The 19503-nt window shown below is 46.8% G+C and overlaps 2 protein-coding genes across 2 annotated transcripts; both read left to right on the top strand.

Annotated features, from left to right (window-relative positions):
• Positions 1–737: 737 nt before the first annotated feature.
• On the top strand, positions 738–869 carry LOC309966961 (uncharacterized protein; the record flags this gene model as incomplete). Its single annotated transcript, XM_082847418.1, has 1 exon — positions 738–869. One exon carries the CDS (start codon positions 738–740, stop codon positions 867–869), a length of 132 nt encoding a protein of 43 aa, XP_082703544.1.
• On the top strand, positions 862–2611 carry TLNRD1 (talin rod domain containing 1; the record flags this gene model as incomplete). Its single annotated transcript, XM_082847296.1, has 1 exon — positions 862–2611. One exon carries the CDS (start codon positions 862–864, stop codon positions 1948–1950), a length of 1089 nt encoding a protein of 362 aa, XP_082703422.1. The 3' UTR covers positions 1951–2611.
• Positions 2612–19503: the final 16892 nt, after the last annotated feature.

The raw sequence follows: 19503 nt of genomic DNA, 5'->3' as shown, positions 1-19503 counted from the left end.
GGCGCCGAGCCGCGCTCTGTGAACCGGCGAGGCGGGAAGGGGCCGTCGCGGCTCCCGGCACGCCCGGGCGCGGCGGGCGGGCGAGAGCGCGAGCGGGGCGGCCGCTGAGCGCAATCAGTGCAGGCTCCCGCCCGACTCTGACTCGGCCGCGCCAGCATCGGCCACACCCTCGGCCCTGCCGCCGCCGCCGGCGCCGCTTCCCGAGAGCGGGAGGCAGGAGATGCCCACGGGGTGGCCGCGCGTCCCAGAGGGCCAGCCCCGGCCGCCGTCGCGGGGAAGTGCAGCCTGGCGGTGTCTGGGCGCCTGAAGCCCACGTGCGCCGCCGAGCCCGAGGTGGCTGACAGCAGAGCCCGCCTGAGACGCCGCCCGCGCTCCTCCCCGAGGAAAGGATTTTGATTTCAAAGGAAGGAAGGAAGGACAACTCCCAGCTTCCCTCTCCCGCCCCCCTCCCCCCCCGCCCCCACTCGGGCGGTCGGACCGGGCCATGCCCAGGAAGGCGGCGGCGGCGGCAGCCCAGCAGAAGGGACTTTCCTGGCAGTCCGGCGACGAGGAGCGCGGTCTGTGAGTTTGCTCTGCTCCGGTTCATGGTTCCTGCAAGCCCTCCAAGAGGCGGAACGCTGCGCCCCCTCCCCGCGCCCCGAAGAGCCTCCTGCGTTCTCTGGCCCCCGGGCCCGCTCCGCGCCGCCCGGGCTCCGGCCGCCGCAGCCCAGTGCCCTCTGCCCGCGGCGGTGGATGGCATGATGGTGCGGGGAAGGCACCGCGGCCTTGGCCAGCTGAGTCGCGACGGCCGCGGGGGCGGCGGCATCGGCAGCGGCGGTGGTAGCGGGCTCCCCAGCGGCATGCCAGTGCCCCCCGGGCGCGATGGCTAGCGGCAGCGCTGGGAAGCCCACTGGCGAGGCGGCTTCTCCGGCTCCAGCGAGCGCCGTCGGCGGCGCTTGCTCGCAGCCCCGGAAGAGGCTGGTGTCTGTCTGCGACCACTGCAAGGGCAAGATGCAGCTGGTGGCCGACCTGCTGCTGCTGTCGAGCGAGGCGCGGCCCGTGCTCTTCGAGGGCCCCGCCTCCGCTTGTGCCGGCGCCGAGTCCTTCGAGCAATGCCGGGACACCATCATCGCGCGCACCAAGGGGCTCTCCATCCTCACCCACGACGTGCAGAGCCAGCTCAACATGGGCCGCTTCGGGGAAGCGGGGGACAGCCTGGTGGAGCTGGGAGACCTCGTGGTGTCCTTGACCGAGTGCTCCGCCCACGCGGCCTATCTGGCGGCTGTGGCCACGCCGGGCGCGCAGCCCGCGCAGCCGGGCCTGGTGGACCGCTACCGCGTGACACGCTGCCGCCACGAGGTGGAGCAGGGCTGCGCAGTGCTGCGCGCCACCCCGCTCGCCGACCTGACCCCGCAGCTGCTGCTGGAGGTGTCGCAGGGCCTGTCGCGCAACCTCAAGTTCCTGACGGACGCGTGCGCCCTGGCCAGCGACAAGTCCCGGGACCGCTTTTCACGCGAGCAGTTCAAGCTTGGTGTCAAGTGCATGAGCACGAGTGCGTCGGCGCTGCTGGCCTGCGTGCGCGAGGTGAAGGCGGCGCCCAGCGAGCTGGCCCGGAGCCGCTGCGCGCTTTTCAGCGGGCCTTTGGTGCAGGCGGTTAGCGCACTGGTGGGCTTCGCCACCGAGCCGCAGTTCCTGGGTCGCGCGGCGGCCGTGAGCGCCGAGGGCAAGGCGGTGCAGACCGCCATCCTCGGCGGCGCCATGAGTGTGGTGTCGGCCTGCGTACTCCTGACCCAGTGCCTCAGGGATCTGGCGCAGCACCCCGACGGGGGCGCCAAGATGTCGGACCACAGGGAGAGGCTGAGGAACTCGGCCTGCGCCGTGTCTGAAGGCTGCACCCTGCTATCTCAGGCTTTAAGGGAGAGGTCTTCGCCCAGGACTTTACCGCCAGTGAATTCCAATTCTGTGAATTAGCACCCTCCCACCCTCATCCCATTCTTTCACCCCCCCCCCCAGGCTAAAGGAAGATACTTATTCTCTGCCCCTCTCCATTTATACCAAAGAAATCAAAAGTGAACTCCCTCACCCCATGTTAAATGCTCGAGAGGAATCTTCCGGAAGGCAGGGCCATGCAGACCATATACACACGCACTCGCACTCGGAGGGCCCCCGGTGCCCAGCAGCCCACACCAGGAGATGGAAGATGTGTCATCTGCTGGTTGCGGTATTACCCCTGCCCCCTACCCCGGCTCCTCTTCTGGAATTCCTCCACTAAATTTTATTATTAATTGGGCAGGAAGGAGGTCATGGGTTCATTTCTTTTTTGGTCTTTTTTTTTCCCCCCCCCTAATTAAGAGAAAGGTTACCTCAGTTTTCTCTCCTTAGACATGGATGTAGCTACCTTTTTTGTATGTTGTTATTTTTTTAAGCAGTCGTGATGGGTTAGGCGTATACTTGGTGTGGAAAGAGTATGACTTTGCCATGTGATTTGCAAATGGGGGGAAAAGCTACTGTGAGTGTGTGTTTTATTTTTTAATTTACACTATAGAATGATTCCCCCCCCCATGTCAAGTTTTTACCTTGCATGTACTGGAGTATTTATTTCATCTATTAATAAAATGTTATGTTTCTCAGATGGCTTTTTGCAAGTATTGTTGATTTTCAATCATTGTAATGTTGCAGGCTGCATGTCATCCATGGAAAGGCGCCCTGGAAAGTTTGCTTGGGAGCGATGAGGTGGGTCCCCAGCCTTCAGCCCTTTCTGCTTTTTCGTCGAGTTAACGTCTTTGAGCAGCCTACGATTCAAGAAGAGAGAACTGTGTGTAACACTCTCCTTGTAGAGGCAGGGGACACATTTATGGTTGGATTACGTATAGTGCTAGAGTGGGTTTTTTTTCCTGTTTCTCCTGGAAAGTAGTTTTGCTTCCTTTGTCCCCTCTGATTTTTCTGTCCTAATGAAGAGGGTTCAGACGGACTGCAGTCTGATTTGTATTCCACCTGTCTTTTTCAGGGTAAGCCTCTTCCTAATCCTGTGTGGAATGCCAGCCTTCCCAGGTCAGAGAATCTGTGTATGGACCTGCAAAAGTACTGTACATCAAGCGAGAGTAAGACAGGTCTGTTCAGACAAGATCCAGTTGCTCATGATTTTAGGAGAAAAAAACACAAAAACGTAGAGTGTTCTAGACTGTTTTAATAGAGGGAGAGGTATTCTGGAAAGTGTGAGAAGAGCTTTCTAGACCCACAGCATGTTTGCAGGCAAAGGCTTATTTTTGTGACCTTGATCTGATATGCCCCGGTTGATTGTATGTTGGAAGGATGCTTTGTTCAATGAAATTTGGAGTTATTTTAAGGTAGTTGGTCTCTTCTGCAGACAATTTTCAGAAAAAAATCTTTTGGGGGAGGGGCTGTATGGTTTTGCTGACCCTAGCTGAGTTTTGAACATTTTCCCACTGAAAAAATAACAAATGTATCTGCCGTGATTATCCTGAGAGAGCCACATGGATAGAACTCATACACGCTTTAAATTTGCTCCATTTACATTTTTCTTGGGATTTGTCATGCCTAAGCCTTTGCAGTTCGCACAGATCTGAAAAGAAAGGTTTTTCAACAGTGGTATGTTGGAGAGGAAAGTTGTGGTGACTGTTTTTACTTGAATGGCTGTATTTATTACATGAACATCATGTTCAGCCTATAGAACCTCTTGAACCTGTGTTGGGTTTACTACAACTGTTGAGCTCTGAAGTTTGAAAAAGGCTTCCAAGTGGTCGAGTGTATACATTCTTAAGAACGGTCAAGGGAGCAGTTGTTTTGCTCTCTTAGGTCCTGGTAGATTTAAATTTCTGAAGTCTTTAAAAGATGAAAATGATCTTGCATGTTTATTCCTCTCCCCCTGCCCTTCTTTAAGCCTGGATCAGTCAGGTTCAGGAAATATTTGAGGGAAGGAAACCTACCTAACCCGTGTGCCAATGACAATCCTGCTTGCATATAAGAATTTTTACTTATTTTTATCCATTGAATTTATATAAGTAATGCTGAAGTTTATAACTGTGTGGTTCCTTTAGCCTGTGCAGATCACAAAGAGTCAACTGAAAGGAACAGAGTAAAATACAGTCAGAGCCAGAAATCTGCAAATTTGGTATCTGATTAGGAAAAAAAGAATTGCCAGTTGTTTCTTGGACTCATTCCTTGCAGAAGCAATTTTCAGGACAGTGCAAGCCAAAAAAATCACTTTTCCTATCTATTTGGATGCAGTTAACTAGCTAGTCACCAAATTAATTTTGAAACTTCTCTTCTTCTTAGCTAAGTGGTAGTTGCTTTTAACATTTCTGTATATTAAAGGTTTTTTTTACTTGTAGTCAAAATCTCTGTCCTCTGAAGTTAAAAGGTTCAGTGATGTGTTGACCTCTTTTTTCCTCCTTCTGTCTCTAAGATAAAGCTTAGGATTTTTCATCCAGCAGGTGGCTTGAAGTGAATTCTGCTTGTGTGTTTTCAGCAGGCTTCAGGAAAGCAGAGTGAGGAATGCACAGTGTTTCTGTGTGTATCACTCACTTAGCTGGGCACACACAGCTCTTTGACATTTTAACTTTTCTCCCAGTGTACCAGGTGGCTAAACTTGTTTTTGAAATAGCCCTGATTTTGTAAAAGGAACATCTCAGACCTGTTTCATTGGGTTTAATAAGGGCAGCAGAGATACTGTTTCCAGGAATAAAATCAGAGTGGCCTGATTTTTTTGGGTGGTTGTTGTTAAATTAAACCACACGGGTTAATTTAAGACATCTGTCCTTGGGCTCTTCTGACTTCTGAGGGCAAGTTTTCTTACGCGGGCTTAGTGGGCACCATCCTGACTAGGGATGTTGAAAAGCTTCCTCTGAATGGTCATAAGAGAAGGAAATCATGGCTGTGTGTTCTTGGAACAAAGGCCATTATTTATGACAGTCCACCAAAGTCAATGGGACAAAAGGCTTTCAAACACAAGACTTAGCTAGAAAAAGCACAGCTCTGTCTTGGCTGTTTAAGCTTGGCCTTTTTCTTATTCATTCTGGGTTGATTTTAGGAAATGCAACAATTATGTATGTCTCTGCGTGTGTGTCTGTATGTGTGTCTATGTGTGTATGTTTCTCCCCCATCCTCATCTCCACCCCATTTTTTTTTTGTTTTTTTAATTTCGGGTCGTGTTTCTCAAAAAATATCCAAAGAGTTTATAATTCTGGAAGCATCACTTACACCTGATTGGTTACTCTACAGATACTTTTTTTTTAAAGCTGGCATAGGGATCTAAAATATTTGACAGTTTGAAACAGCTAATTTTAACAGAAACACCTGTTTTTTTCGGAATGAATGTGACTATGGTAACATGCCAGTCAGGCAGAGGATTTGAAAAACGCCTGCCAGAGCCCCTCCTGGGCTTCGCTTGGTAAACAGCAGTTAGAGGAGAAGTCTCTGAAGCCTTAGTAGTACTTTAACCTGTGCGGCAGTGCACTGGCTCCTTTGGTGCCTAGGTTTCGAACTCCTGGAAGAGCCATGACGGAGGCCATCTCTGGGTTTCCAGTGTGGACACAGATATTTGTGTTCCCTCCAGGCAAATTCTTGTCTTGATGAAAAAAAAATACATTTTTTTGCATGAGTATGCGTGAAATGAATTGGCTTATTTTACTGAAGTAGGGTTTTTCTTCAGGGTCGTCTGGATAGGTGAGTTGTCTGGTTCCACCTCAGTGGCAGAGGCTCAAAGATCGAACTGTTCCGATAGTATAGGGGAAAATTGTGTTACTTGTATCTATGATTGGAATTGATTTAATTGAACTGTAAAGCCCCTTCAGGTCATGGGCTCTCATGCCTTTCACATGTGTAGTTATTTTAAATGAATGTGTATACAAGATGCCTGCAGCAAGTGTACTAAGTAAGTAGTAAAATTGTTTCTGGAAATGAAAGTTATAATGGGCATTCATTCAGCAACTGTTGATTGGGTGCCAGCCACTGTACCAGGCCCTGGGGTCCAGATGTGAGGGGGTCATGGTTCCTCCCCTTGCGAAGACTCGGTGCTGCCCCAGACTTGGTCAGTGGGCTGGCAGTAGCACCCACAGCGTAATCCTGGACCCTACCTCAGGCCTATTTCTATCAGAAACACACGGTGTGGAGCAATCTGAGTGTCATCCAGCCCTCCCAGGTGATTCTGCTGCGGACCCAGTCTGCAGAACCACTGGCCTGCAGGGCCTGCTGGTTTCTTTGTACTCCCTGCTGCCTCTGTAAGACCAGAGTGCTTCTGTGTCAAGAGGCAGCAGCATTTCTGCAAGTTGCTTGTTTGCTCAGGTGTTTTTTTTTCTCCTGGATATTTTGAGCCCTTTTCTTCAGTTAGAAAAGATAATTTAGTCTCTCCTGCCAATTTGGAATTGGCAGGTTTTTCTTTTGTGTGTGTGTGTGTGTGTGTGTGTGTGTGTGTGTGTGTGTGTGTTTATAAGTACAGTGTCCTTCTCTTACCTCCTTTTTGAGATGAACTGAAGTCATAGAATAGTAAACTGGCAACTTAGCTTCCGATGTTTTTGCAATGCTGTTGACTCTTGTCCTAGAAAACTGAAACTAGCAGACAACCTCATTAAAAACCAACGCTTTAGCTCTTTGGCTACCCAAGAAAGAGCACTTTGCTGTTGAGTTTGTAAAGTACTCTACTCAGATCCAAATGAAGCATACAGACTTATTTGCTTATAGCAAAGCTCATTTTAGGGATAACCAGAGTTTGCAGTATACTCAGGAAATATGTCCTGTAAGGCCAACCGTGTACCAAGAATTAGGATGGTCTTTTAGAACCTCCATACTCACGAGGAACCACGAGGGTGGTTCCGGGAGCTGGCATTGGCATCGCCTAGGAACTTGGTAGATAGCAGAATCTTGGCCCCATGCCAGACCTACCCGATAGCATTTGCTTTGGCAAGATCTCCCTGTGATTTCTGGGCACACTTCACTTTGAGAAGCACTGTTTGAGGAGGTGCTGTGAAGTGGTTGTGACCAGATCATCGCTTTACTCTTTACTGTGGGAACTTAGGCGTTTATTATGTTTATTTAGATCTTTTCCGTTTATAAAGCGTGTTCATGTATGTTATATAATTGGGTCCTCAGAGCAGTCTTGTGAAGTAGGCAGGTCTTACTCACTGCATGTCATCTAAACATTTGTGCTTCTGTTTTCCCATTGTAAAAAATATTTATGATGAATTCCCATGAAGTCCAAGACCTTGTGATGAGCTCCATAGACTAGACCTATCCACTTATAAGATCATCAAAAGTATTATCTGAAACACTTTATGTTAAAGTCAGTTTCCCCTAATGATCTTGCTTTTACCCTTCCGGTAACTTGACACAGCAACTGCGTTGTGATATCCTCAAGGATGGCCCGAAGAAAGAGCATAGCCCTGTCTTCTAAGTCTTCTGTTATTCTATGTGGCAAACCTATCCAGCTTCTTGGAAACATTGGATGTCTTAAGTTCTTCACAATGTCAGACTTCCGGGAAGCGTTTAAATGCTAATTTAGATTTGTTAACATAGTTTAAAAATGAATCCATGTACTAATTTCAAACTTTTCTAAGTATTCACTAATAACATACATGTATCCTGATTTATGCTGAAGTGGGACACAGAGAGGGAGCTTTAAAAAAAAAAATTCTCTGTTTCGGGAAGGGAAATATATATGCTATGCATGCAAGGTTAACGAGCATATTGCCCTGAAAAACTTCTGCCACAATATTGCAATGCAATGCATCGCCTCAGTGTTAATATTTAATAGTTTCTGACTTTTTTCTAATTTGCTTAAGTTTTAGATGACACTCAAGATACTGATCAAGTGAAAAATCACAAATTGGTGGCCTCGGGTCTAGGAGACCTGGATTGATGTCAGACCTCTAGAACTCAGTAGAGAGATACTGTAGGAAACCTAGGTCAGTTTAGTGCTTACTGATGCCCTTTCCATTTTGACTTTTTTTGATGACCATCAGCTTCCTGTTCTAAAATGAATAGGTAAGTCATTCCAGTCCTTCAGATAGAATTTTGGTATAAAAGTTTTCCTGGGCTAACCTGGTGGCGCAGTGGTTGAGAGTCCGCCTGCCGATGCAGGGGACACGGGTTCGTGCCCTGGTCCGGGAAGATCCCACATGCCGCAGAGCGGCTGGTCCCGCTAGCCATGGCCGCTGAACCTGCGCGTCCAGAGCCTCCCGTGCTCCGCGACCGGAGAGGCCACAGCAGTGAGAGGCCTGCGTACCGAAAAAAAAAAAAAAAAATTTTTTTTTTCCTAAAAGTTTCCTTGGAGGCTGGGTTTTACTTAAATATTCCTTCTTTGGTAAGTTCCATGATAAAGATAGTTCTAAAAACATGAATATGATTCTAGTTTTCTTATCACTTGGAACTTAATTTTTAAGGTGTGTGGGCATTTTGTGTCAGTTGATGCTATGGAAAGTTGTCCATAGAACCGTCAAAAATAGATCATGTGATATTATTTCACCTGTCTTGATGGAGTCATATACTCCATACCAATTTCCGTGATACCTTCTGTAAATTTAAGTGGAGTCTCTGCAACGGACATTGCGTAGATGAGACCAGAGACCAAACATAGTCCCATGGAGATGGCTTTAAATCCAATGTGGCCCAGCCACAATGCTCTGATAATTCCGGAAAAAATAGAAGTTTTTCCACCTAGATTACTCACATACCTGAAGTGGAACTGAATGGATATGAAATATGAGATAATTTGAAACATGCATCCTTGCAGGTGGCTCAAGTGTCCCAGTTCCTTCGTCCTTCTCTTTCTGGAGCTCAACTCACACCTTCTTGCCCACCATGGATTTTAGAAACAGGCAATTCTTGGCTTCGCCAGGACTTCTTGCTTCATCCTGGACAACCACAGAACACCTGATAGAGCCGCACTAATAATAGATGAGGGTGTGAGACCATTGTCACATAGGGTCAAGTTGTTGATGATGACACTCATTAATTGGGTCTAAATAGTGTCAGGTTTAGCAAGTCTGATGGTAAAACATTCCTGATTTAGTAGACATTGACTCAGCATCTGGGACAGTATTTAGGCACATTCTTTATATTACCTTATTTAAGAGGAATGACTCAAAGCCACGCAATGTTAGAAACAGACCCAGAAGCCCCATCCTTTGTCATCCTCAGTAAAAGCTATTTGTGTTGTGGTTTGTCTTCCAATAGAGATGTTCTCCAAGGACACCGTCCTTTCGTGTTACATCTCTATAACTGCAAAAGACAGGCCTGAGAAAGCATGGCTTTCAGAGGACTCATTGTTTGGTTGACTGAGGGTTAGCATGTAGGTGCTGCCATGATTCACCAGAGCATCTTCCCTTTCAGAAACAGTAAATGGTTTTGGTATCACGGGGGTTGATCCCTTCTTGGGCATCTGAGGGTTATTCAAGTGAAATGCTCCAAGAAAAGGTTTTAAATACATATTAAAAACGAGAGGCCTTTTGATCTTTTCCCATGTAAGCATGTTCATGAAATTCCATATGGTGTGCATGTCTGTGGACACCATACATGCACACACATGCACACACAGTCTCAGGGCTGAGAGACTTCAGATTCTTCTAACCTCCTAATACTTTGAGAAGTGAATTCTGCAGTGTCCACTGGGAATTCATTTAGATTTTTTTGAAGCACTTCCTAATTGCCTAACCTAGATTGTTCCTCCTACACTGTTTTGACCCATTTTTTTTCCGGCTGAAAAGAGAATGGCTTACAAACTCCTCACAGAGGACAGGACATTAATTGGTGCCTCAGGGGGATATCAAGATACTGGGAGCCTTTCCTTGGATTTTTTTCAGCCATGTCCAGTGGACATTTCTTAAGACTGATTCCGTACTGGGAGCTGGGAATATGGAGATGAGCTTTAAACGTAGTACAAGTGATAGAAAGGGAGAACAAATTACATGAGACTGGGATAAACATCATAATTAATGTTAATGAGGATCCTCTAGTCTAGGTCTTTGGCTCTTTGGGACCTTTGTAGTTCCTAGAGTTGATCAAATTAGATATATTGTCGTGGCGACGGGGGAATGATGTTGGCATCATAACTGGTCTTTCCTACTCTCAGGTGCCAGGTGACTGAATATAATTTAAGTGGGAATTTCACTGAATTTATTTTTGGTAGTTTTCACCAAAAACTACCAGAACTGGAGGGTAGTTTTCAGTTAGAGATTGCAGGTGCCTTCAAGAGTGGGCTTTATCCCAAGGCTTAAGCATCATTTTCTTTTTCTGCTCATTGATTTTGAGTCATGTTGATGCAGGGTGTAGGGCTATTCCTGGACTAGCTCTGCTGTACCGGAAGCAGAACAGCTTTTTCTCTCTTCATTCAAGCTGCTGGCCTGGCCCTGTATCAGGAGCCCTGGGTGGGGCCGCTGGGACCAGCTTACCTGCAGAGGACTCCTGGGCCTGGCTGCGCATCCCCTTTGGGGATCACCTAGAGCTCAGATGGGGTACCTGAAGCTGTGTGTGGCAGGGAGTGGGGGCTGGCTGATAGACTTGGGAGTCTTCCAAGGCAAGAACCGGGACTTTTTCATCTCTGTCATCCCTAGCAGGTGGCCAGCGTACTCAATAAATGTTGGTTCAATGAAAGAAAAGCAATAGCCGACGTTTTTTGGGCCCCTGTGTACGCTAGGAACTTTACGTTGTGTCTCTTTAAAGCGACCCTTTGAGGTATGAAGAGTTGTTCTCATTTTACACATGAGGATGCTGGACTGAAACCACTTGCCCAGAGTCCCAAAGCTAGGAAGTAGTGGCATAAAGGTAAAAATCAAGGTCTGTCTGATGGAGCCTAGCATCCTTTGCCACTTGGCTACAGTGAATGAATGAATTTCTAGGATGGAGTCCCTCTGCCTTTTGAGGTTGAAAGGCTCCCCTCCATTTTTTTTTTTAAACTGTACGCATGACAATTTTTGCGGGTTTTCTCCCGAGCCTTTGGTCTGAGCCCTTCCTGGGCCTTTTGCAGTGGGCCCTAGATGCCCACAGCTCCCTCATAAAGCCACAGACTTTCTACCTGCTGCCTGATCCTGGTGTCCTAGAGAATGCTTGAAGATCGACCTCTGGTTTGTCAAGTAACCTCCACTTGGATTTCTAAAATGCAAATATCTTTGTTATTTGCCCACTCGCAACACTCCGTGTGGTTTCCCCATTGACTTTAGGATCAAAGCCAAACTCCTAATTGAGGGATTTCTAGCTAGTCTGGTCCCTCACAGCTCCCCGCATACTGCATTCCACCCGCAATGGCACCTGCACTGTCCCTCCCATTGCCATGCTTTCTTTTTCACCTGAGCTTTTTGCACAGTTGTGTCTTCTTGGACAGCTCATCCTGCACCCAGCTTTTCTCCCCACCTCCCCTAACTCTATCCTGGGTGGCAGTCCCTCCCATGGGTCCCTGTAGTACCCCTTACTTCCTTTATATGAGTACTTACCAAGTTCTTGTAACCCTCTGTTTACTTGCCCACATTCCCAGTCTGTATCCTCATGGGGCCGGGGGGAGAGTCATCTTTTTGTCTCCAGTGACTAATGGAGTTGCCTAACACATAGTAGGCCCTAATAAACATTTCTGCATGAACAAATGTAGTGTTCATGACTGATACCAAACTTTTAGAGGGGAAGAGCCCAGAAGGAAAAGATGTCATTAGCCTTGCCCTTTGTCTAGGTCCCCTTAAGTTAGTCACCGAGTTCATCCACGTTCTCCCTTCTAGTACCCTCAGTTTCTGTTCCTTTCCCCCAGTCCGGGTCCTCATTGACCTCCATCTGGACGATGCTGCAGAACGAATCTCACTGGAGATTGGCTACAGCTTGGACCGCGCAGCCAAATTGCGCCTGCTTTTCCTCATCTCCCTGCCCATCATTCATGCCTTTGGTGCAGCAAATTTACACCCGAAACTGCACCTTCAGGTAGCCAGTAGCTCAACACATTTCTTGAGTACCAACGGTGTGCCACTGGACGGTTCCCACAGTGGATAGGACCAGGCCTTACTCAGGCTGTGGCCCTCATCTACCACCCCCAACTCAAGTCACTGTTCTAGCATGAGGAATCTCAGGCCATCCCACGCACGCTTATTCCTAGCTCTGTGCTTTTGCTTTTGTTGGCCTCTCCGTGAAATGTCTTTCCCATCCTTCTGAACAGTTACTGACCCCTTGAGTGCAGACTGCTTCCAGGGTCCTAAGATTGGTACTCTTGAGTGCTGGATGGGTTGGCCCAGACATATCTGGCCTTTTGGAGACCCCCCCAGGGATTTGGGTGGATTCCAAAGGGGTGCTTGAGAGGCTCTGGCTGGACCAAACTCTTTTCTCTCTCTCACCTCAGAGCCTTAGCTGAGTTTGTGAGTGGCAGCCGTGGGTGCTGACCTGGTGAGGATTCTTGGAAGCCTCCTCAGGGTGGTGCTGGGTCCAGTGGGGATGTGGAAATGAGGCACCGCCTGGAGAAGTGAGTTTGTTTGTTTGTGTTTTTTTTCCCCCACAAATGGACTTAGAACCATATTCCCTGGGGAGCCCTTGAAGCCAGCGTGAGAATTGACCGGGGGAGCGCGTTCTGGCTTTCAATCCCATAATTGTTATAATACAAAAATTACTCACGGCTTTCCATAATCAGGTTTGGGCTATAATAGTGTACTTAAGTAGAGCTCTGGGGTGAGCAGACGTTCAGCGGCACCCTCTGCCTGCGTCCTTCCTGCCCAGGCTCTTGTGAATGGAGAAGAAAAAGCTGAAGCCTTAGGGAGGAAGAAGGAGGTGCTGCCCTGCCCCAAAGCCCCCTGGGAATGGGGGCCACTGAAAGCCTCAAGGGCCTCGATGTCAGCAGCAAACTGGCACTTGGGCCTTGGGGTTGAATTATACCTGCCCTTTGAGTAGCTACATTAAATTTGATGTTTTTTTGCATTTGATTGTTGGCACTCCCTAAAAAATATAAAATGATGGTTGTCATATCAAAATTAAAGGAATTGCTTAAAACAAAGACATTACATCTACCTACCTAATTTTTCCAGCACTGACATTCCAGTTTCAGTGGAGTAATAAGCAGGTAGGGTTACCACGACCACAGTGAATTGCCATGACAGTTTCCACAAAAACTGAACTGAGTTGCTCGTGTCCCCTTTCTGGTGACATGACCCGGATCATAAGAGCATCGGGCATGGCTGGACACTGGGGTGTGCCCGGAAGCCTTGCTTTAGTCACAAGCTGAGCGGCTGTGGTGTGGGGCCATGGTGTGAGGGTCACCAAGTGACCCTGCTTCTCTCAGACGGTGGGGTCAACTTTGAAAAAAATGCTGAGAAGACTAAGTGAAAAGAAGAACGATTTTAATGGTCCCACTTTAAGCACACACACAAAGTTACCAGAGGGCTCAGGCACAATCTAGGGTCCTGTTCCCCCAGCCAAAGGAGGAATCACGATTCACAGTATGAAAGCGTGATTGTGATCGGGGAAGTCTGTGCTTTCTGTCTTTGCACCGCCCTGCCCACTCCCCAGACACTCCAAATATTTCCTATCCTAGGATGCCTGCATCCTGATCCTTAGAGATTAGCTCCTAGCAGCAGAGCCAGGCCCACGGACCTTCTCAGAACAACCCCGCCTTTAATTTCTTGGAGGGAAGCTCTTCTCAGCTCACTGCCTGACTACCTAACACATGACTGCCTCTCTTTCTATCAAGCGGGTCCTTCTAATATGCCAGGCGCCTCTCCACTGCCAGCCTGGATGTGCTTGAGTCATGTCAGCCAGCAGCTCCCAGAAACCTACTCTGGGGTCAGGCATCGACGATACAAAAGTAAGACTCACTCCCTATGGTCAAAGAAGAATGAATGCTTCTAGAACATAACTTGCATTTTGGTAGCGATCCCTGATTCTCTCAAATCCTGCAAGGCTCAGAGGAATAAATCTGAGGTGGTGTTTTTGGGGGCAAAACATATTGGAAAGGAAATCTGGACTCAGCAACCCTTGAATTGCTCAACTGACAACGCTCTGCCCTCCCTTTATACTTACAAACTCATCTCTGAGCATCGATTTCAGGGCCTGACCCCCACCCCCTGCCAAAAAGGAGGATGTCATAATTGGTTCCCAGACGATCCACCAACTCATAACTGAAAGTGATAAAAAAAATGATTGAGATTGTACTTGGTGACTTGTGCCCTAGGAGAGATGTCCTTTGTCCCTTTAGTGGTGGCGTCTTCCTGACGTGGCAGTGGGGAGTCAGACTGAGCGTAACTTCTGTCTTTATAAATGGGCCTTACTTATGGACGTTCTTATCAACGTGCTCTGACCTGGTCATTGTTTTCAATATTGAAGATTGGGGAAATGTGGGAATTATGCCATGGGTGAAATAGCTAAGCTTTGAGGCCTACCTAGAACAGGGGCATGGGAAGAAACAAGAATTTAATGCTGAAGGTTACAGCAATGCTGAGACATTTCAACTTCTGGTACCATTTGGAAGGCTTTGGATGTTGCGTAATGTCCTGAGGAATAGAGTGTTGACCTTAATTGTCACCTAGATCAGTGGTTGCAAGATGCTGGTTGAGGAGCAGAGCCTGCCTGTGACAAAGATTTCACCAGTCTGAGCAAAACGGAAAAAGAGGACAGTGAAATGTAAGGTTCCTAATAGGACTTTCGTTGACTTTTCTTTATTCTGAGATTATATCCTTCTTTTGTCTTTATTGTCAAAATGTCATCTTATGAAAATAACGGTGGTAGGTGGTGGTAGTCGCAATTTTAAAAAAGATTCTTGCATTGCAAAATTGGCCATTAACCTTATTTTGGTCCTCCCAACGTTAAAAAAATATATATTGTGTGCTCAAAAGTCTCAAAGTCTGAGAACCACTGACCTTGACCACCCATGCAATATTTTGAGTTCTAGGGTTTTTCTTTAGTAACATGTTTGAGTGAGTGCAATCATTTTTGAAAAAGTATATGCAAAAACACTTTCAAAGGTAAACCCAAGCAAAGAAGCACTTCTGAAGAGCCACGACATACCTTGTTATAACAAAACAACTACTTCATTTTATTAATACATTTATTGTCAATTAACCAACTTGAGGAAATGACTATATTACTCAAGACCAGGGGAACCAGGCCACTGGTTCTCAAACTTGGGCATGCAACAGAGTCACCTGGGGGGCTTGTTACACATGAGTTGTTGGACCCCACCCCCAGAGCTTCTGAATCAGTAGGCTTGGGATGGCGCCTGAAAATCTGCACCCGTAACGAGTTCCAGGGTGATGCTGACGCTGTGCTTGGGTCCACATTTTGAGAACCACTGGAGCAGGCCCCTGATTCTCAACCTTAGCTGCACATTGGATTCACTCGGGGAGTTAAAAAAATAATAATAATGATGCCTGGGTCCTACCCGCAGAGATTCTGATTTAATTGTTTGAGATACCTCGGGTACTGGGATTCTTAAAAGGGTCCAAGTGATTGGCCGAGTTTGAGAACCACCGGACTAGGTAACATGTAACTCTGAAAATCTTTGTGGCTTAACCACAAAAGTTTATTTCTCATCCTATGCATCCAAAGAGGATGTAGAGAAGAGGGAAGTGTTCTGATTCACACAGTCCCTCAAGTACCCGGGCTAGTGTGGTCTACACCACTGGGAACTAATGACCTCTGTCCCTGCAGCAGAGAAAGAAGTAGGCTGCTAGTTCCTCGGTGATTCAGCCCAAGAGTGACACAAAGTGGCTGAGCAGAAGTCATCATGTGCCCTAATTGTAAGAGATCTGGGAATATAGAGGAGCACATGGCATTTGGGAAGGAGTAAGTTTCTCTGGTGCGTTGGTAGTTCCCTGGTAGAGTGAGACCTGATACACATACTCTTCTAAAAGCTGGCTTCTCAGTTGTTACTTTTACAGTGACTTTTTTTCTGTCATAAAATGCTTTCTTACTGTAGACAATTTAGAAGACACCAGAAAATCTAAGGAAAAGAAATCCCTACAGCCCACTACCTAGGGATAACCACTCTTTGTTTCTGATGTCTATCTTTCCAAGAATTTTTTTCTATACACATTCTTTAACACGGTTAATTGTTTTAAAAAAATTATTTTGTAACGTTCTTTTAACTTAGCATTTTCCCTTTTTTTTTTTTTGTGGTACGCGGGCCTCTCACTGTTGTGGCCTCTCCCATTGCGGAGCACAGGTTATGGGCGCGCAGGCTCAGCGGCCATGGCTCATGGGCCCAGCCGCTCCGCGGCATGTGGAATCTTCCCGGACCGGGGCACGAACCCACGTCCCCTGCATCGGCAGGCGGACTGTCAACCACTGCGCCACCAGGGAAGCCCTCCCATTTTTAAAAAATTAAGTTAAATATGATTTAAATACACTATCAATGCTATTGCATGGCTATGCTACCATATAATTGGTCATTCCCTCATAGTTAGATATTTTGGTTATATTTTGTCAGTAGTGTAGTACTTGTAGGTAGTACTTGCATGGACATCTTTATGAATGACTTCTTTTCCTTCATCCTTCTGGTCACTTGGATAGATTTCTAGAACTAAATGAACAGCTTTATTTTAATGATCTGTTATTGTACAGAAACTGTCTCTACACTTAGCAACATGTATTTAGTCAGTGCAAGGCATTGGTGGAGAAATTATTGAACTTGCTTCCTGCCTTCAAGCAGCTCAGAGTCTAGGTAGAGACACAACCAGCTCTGATCTTAAAGAGAAGGAGAACTATAGTTATCTCTACAAGTGGTTTCCAAAAAACCTTCCTTCTTAGGGCACGTGAACACCTAGAAGAAGAATTCAGGGCTCCCTGGGAGTCAAAGACAATGGTTCTAATCAGGGCTTGCCTTCACAAGGCTACGTGACCTTGGGTGAGTTTTCTTTTCTAGGCTTTGGTTTTCTCATCTTTAAATGAGGTCATTGGATTAGGTTACTTCTAGAGATGCTGTTTTATGCCCCTTAAATAGTTAAATGGTGTGGGTAAGCATGAGTGTATACTTTCCTTTTTTAGGTGTCTAATTATGTCTGACAATCTGGGACAGTTTCCATGGGACTTGCTGGAAGGCATTGAAGTTGCCCAGGGTCCATTTCTGACTTGGGCTGTCTAGCATGACACCTTTGTACAAACCAAATTACTGATGAAGGAGCAGGGTCCAGGCTTCTTGCATAGAGGAGCTGAGAAATGAAGAGCTTTTAAAAGGAGGAGCTTCTTAATGGAGGAGCAATTTAGTTGGCATTGGAAATGGCTATTAATGGTAACAATATAGCTCTTACCAGCTGTGTGTGAGGTATATCCAAACTCATTACATACATTATTTCATTTAAATCTTCTAAAGCTCTGGGAGGTAAGTGGTTTTTTTCCACATAAGGAACTTGAAGCTCAAAGAGGAGATTTGAACTGCTTTAGGGTATCGTCCCAGGGAAAGTGAGGTCATGGCCAAATGCAAAGAAAAGCAAAATAAGCTAATTTTGGTGTTTTGAGTCTGAAGGCTTAGGTCAAGGTCTAATAAGGGTATTTTATGAGATTTCTTTGGAAGGATAATTATGTTAATAAGAGCTTTAACCTTGGTGTTGTGTTTATAAAGTAAAAACCTCCCCCGCTCCCCTACCACCTCCTCTTAACACCAGTACATTTTTTTTCTTCTGTCACAAACTTGTATCTTTTCCCTCCTGCAGTTTTTTGTTTTCATGGGGGTGCTTTAGGATGAGACAAATGAGGCCTTCACCCACAAAAATCACTGGTAAAAGTTTGGAATCTCAAGTACATTTTGCCTATGGAAAATGTACAAAAACAACTGCTAGGGATCCTGGGGCAACCCTACACTCTTGTTCCCCCAAATGGGACTGAGCTGTAGTAGAGGAGCCCTTCCCTGTGTTGACAGCAAAGAACTATGGAAATGGAAATGGCCAGGTTGCAGGGAGGAACAGTGATTCTGGCCAGGCCCCAAGTTTGGAAATGGCAGAAATTTGTCTTTGGCATCATCTTGCTTGTCCCTCAGTATCTTTTGCCCCATATTCCCTAATTTCTTAATAATAACCAATCTGTCTATGATACTTACTATATTCTAGGCTCAGTTCTAAGCATTTATATATAATAACTCTTTTAATCTTCATGATAACCCTATGATCATCATTCCCATTTTATGGATGAGGAAACTGAGCTCCAGAGAGTTCAAGTAGCTTTCCCAAGGTCTCAGTTGGCCAGTGATGAAGTTGGGATTTGAACCTGAGCAGTGTGCTGGCAGAATCCACAGTCTTAAAAATGCTGCTGCCCAAAGTCATTCAGGGCAAGCCCCATCCGGCCCAGTCCTACCCCTCTGAATGGTCTGTGTTCCTGAATTAACCACAGCCTCCAGCTCCCATCAAAGCCCTGAGTCCCTTCTTGTAGCAGGTTGCTAATCTGCCACTGGTATGCGAGTGATGAATACAGAGACTTCAACTTCACAGAAGAGCTTCTATTTATTTATTTATTAACAACGTTTAATTAAAAAAATTTTTTTTAAAGATTTATTTTTATTTGGTTGCCCTGGGTCTTAGTTGCGGCATGTGGGCTTGTTAGTTGCAGCACGTGGGCTCCTTAGTTGTGGCAGGCGGGCTCCTTAGTTGTGGCACGTGAACTCTTACTTGTGGCATGCATGTGGGATCTAGTTCCCTGACCCGGGATCGAACCCAGGCCCCCTGCATTGGGAGTGCGGAGTCTTAACCACTGTGCCGTCTTCACTTTCCACTGACCATCTGAACCACTGAAATATCTTCACTTTTACCTCCCAGTTTTCATAGGGGCTTCATTGTTTGCAAGGATGCAGAGCAAAGGAAGCAAAAAGTATGAGGGAAGTTTTGCACATAGAGCGTTAATAAATTAAAGATATCAGGGCTTCCCACAAGCCCATAGAACATAATAGCTATTTATTGAGCTCTTGCCTCGTGCTAGGCTCTTTCTTCTCATTCTACACAACACGTCTATGAAATATGCACATTGTTATCACCATCTTTCAGATGAGCAGAGTCTCAGAGACTTCAGGCAGCTTGTCCAAGATCACACAGCAAGTGAATAGCAGAGCCAGAATTGTCCTGACGCCGGTGTTTGCATACTTAAGGACCCTTTCACGGTCCGTTTTCTGGCTTGTGGATGTTAGTTACGTTCTGCCAGGAGCATCTGTGCAGGATCAGAAATTCTGTCTTGACGCCTATTGTTTGCATGCAAATTACAGCTTGCTGCTGTAGATTCGCTTCCTTTCAAGCTCAGCGCTGTGACTGCAACCGGGACAGAGTTTTTCGCTGGCTTCCCTGGCAGCTGCCCTGCCAGCATTGCCTCATTCGAGTCCTACTGCCGCCTGACCCGGGAGGGAGGGCTGAGAAGTGCCCAGCCCAGTTCCGCAGGCCAGGAACTGCCTGGCCAGTGACTCCAGCTTCGGTTCCCTGAAAAAGCGGGCTTTTCTCAGAGAGGCTTTACCCAAGAGGAAGGAAAAATATGGCAATCGAGCTTCAGCTGCCCTTAAACCCTGTGATTTTAGTCCCTGTCATTTAGTGAATTCCACACATTACTCAGCTTCTCCATTGTGTAGCTGGAGGAAATACTCAT

This window comes from Leucopleurus acutus, assembly GCF_964270905.1.
Source record: "Leucopleurus acutus genome assembly, chromosome: 1".
In the NCBI taxonomy this organism is placed as follows: Eukaryota; Metazoa; Chordata; class Mammalia; order Artiodactyla; family Delphinidae; genus Leucopleurus; species Leucopleurus acutus.
Note: the sequence above shows the minus strand (reverse complement) of the source record. Positions and strands in the feature narration are given on the sequence as shown.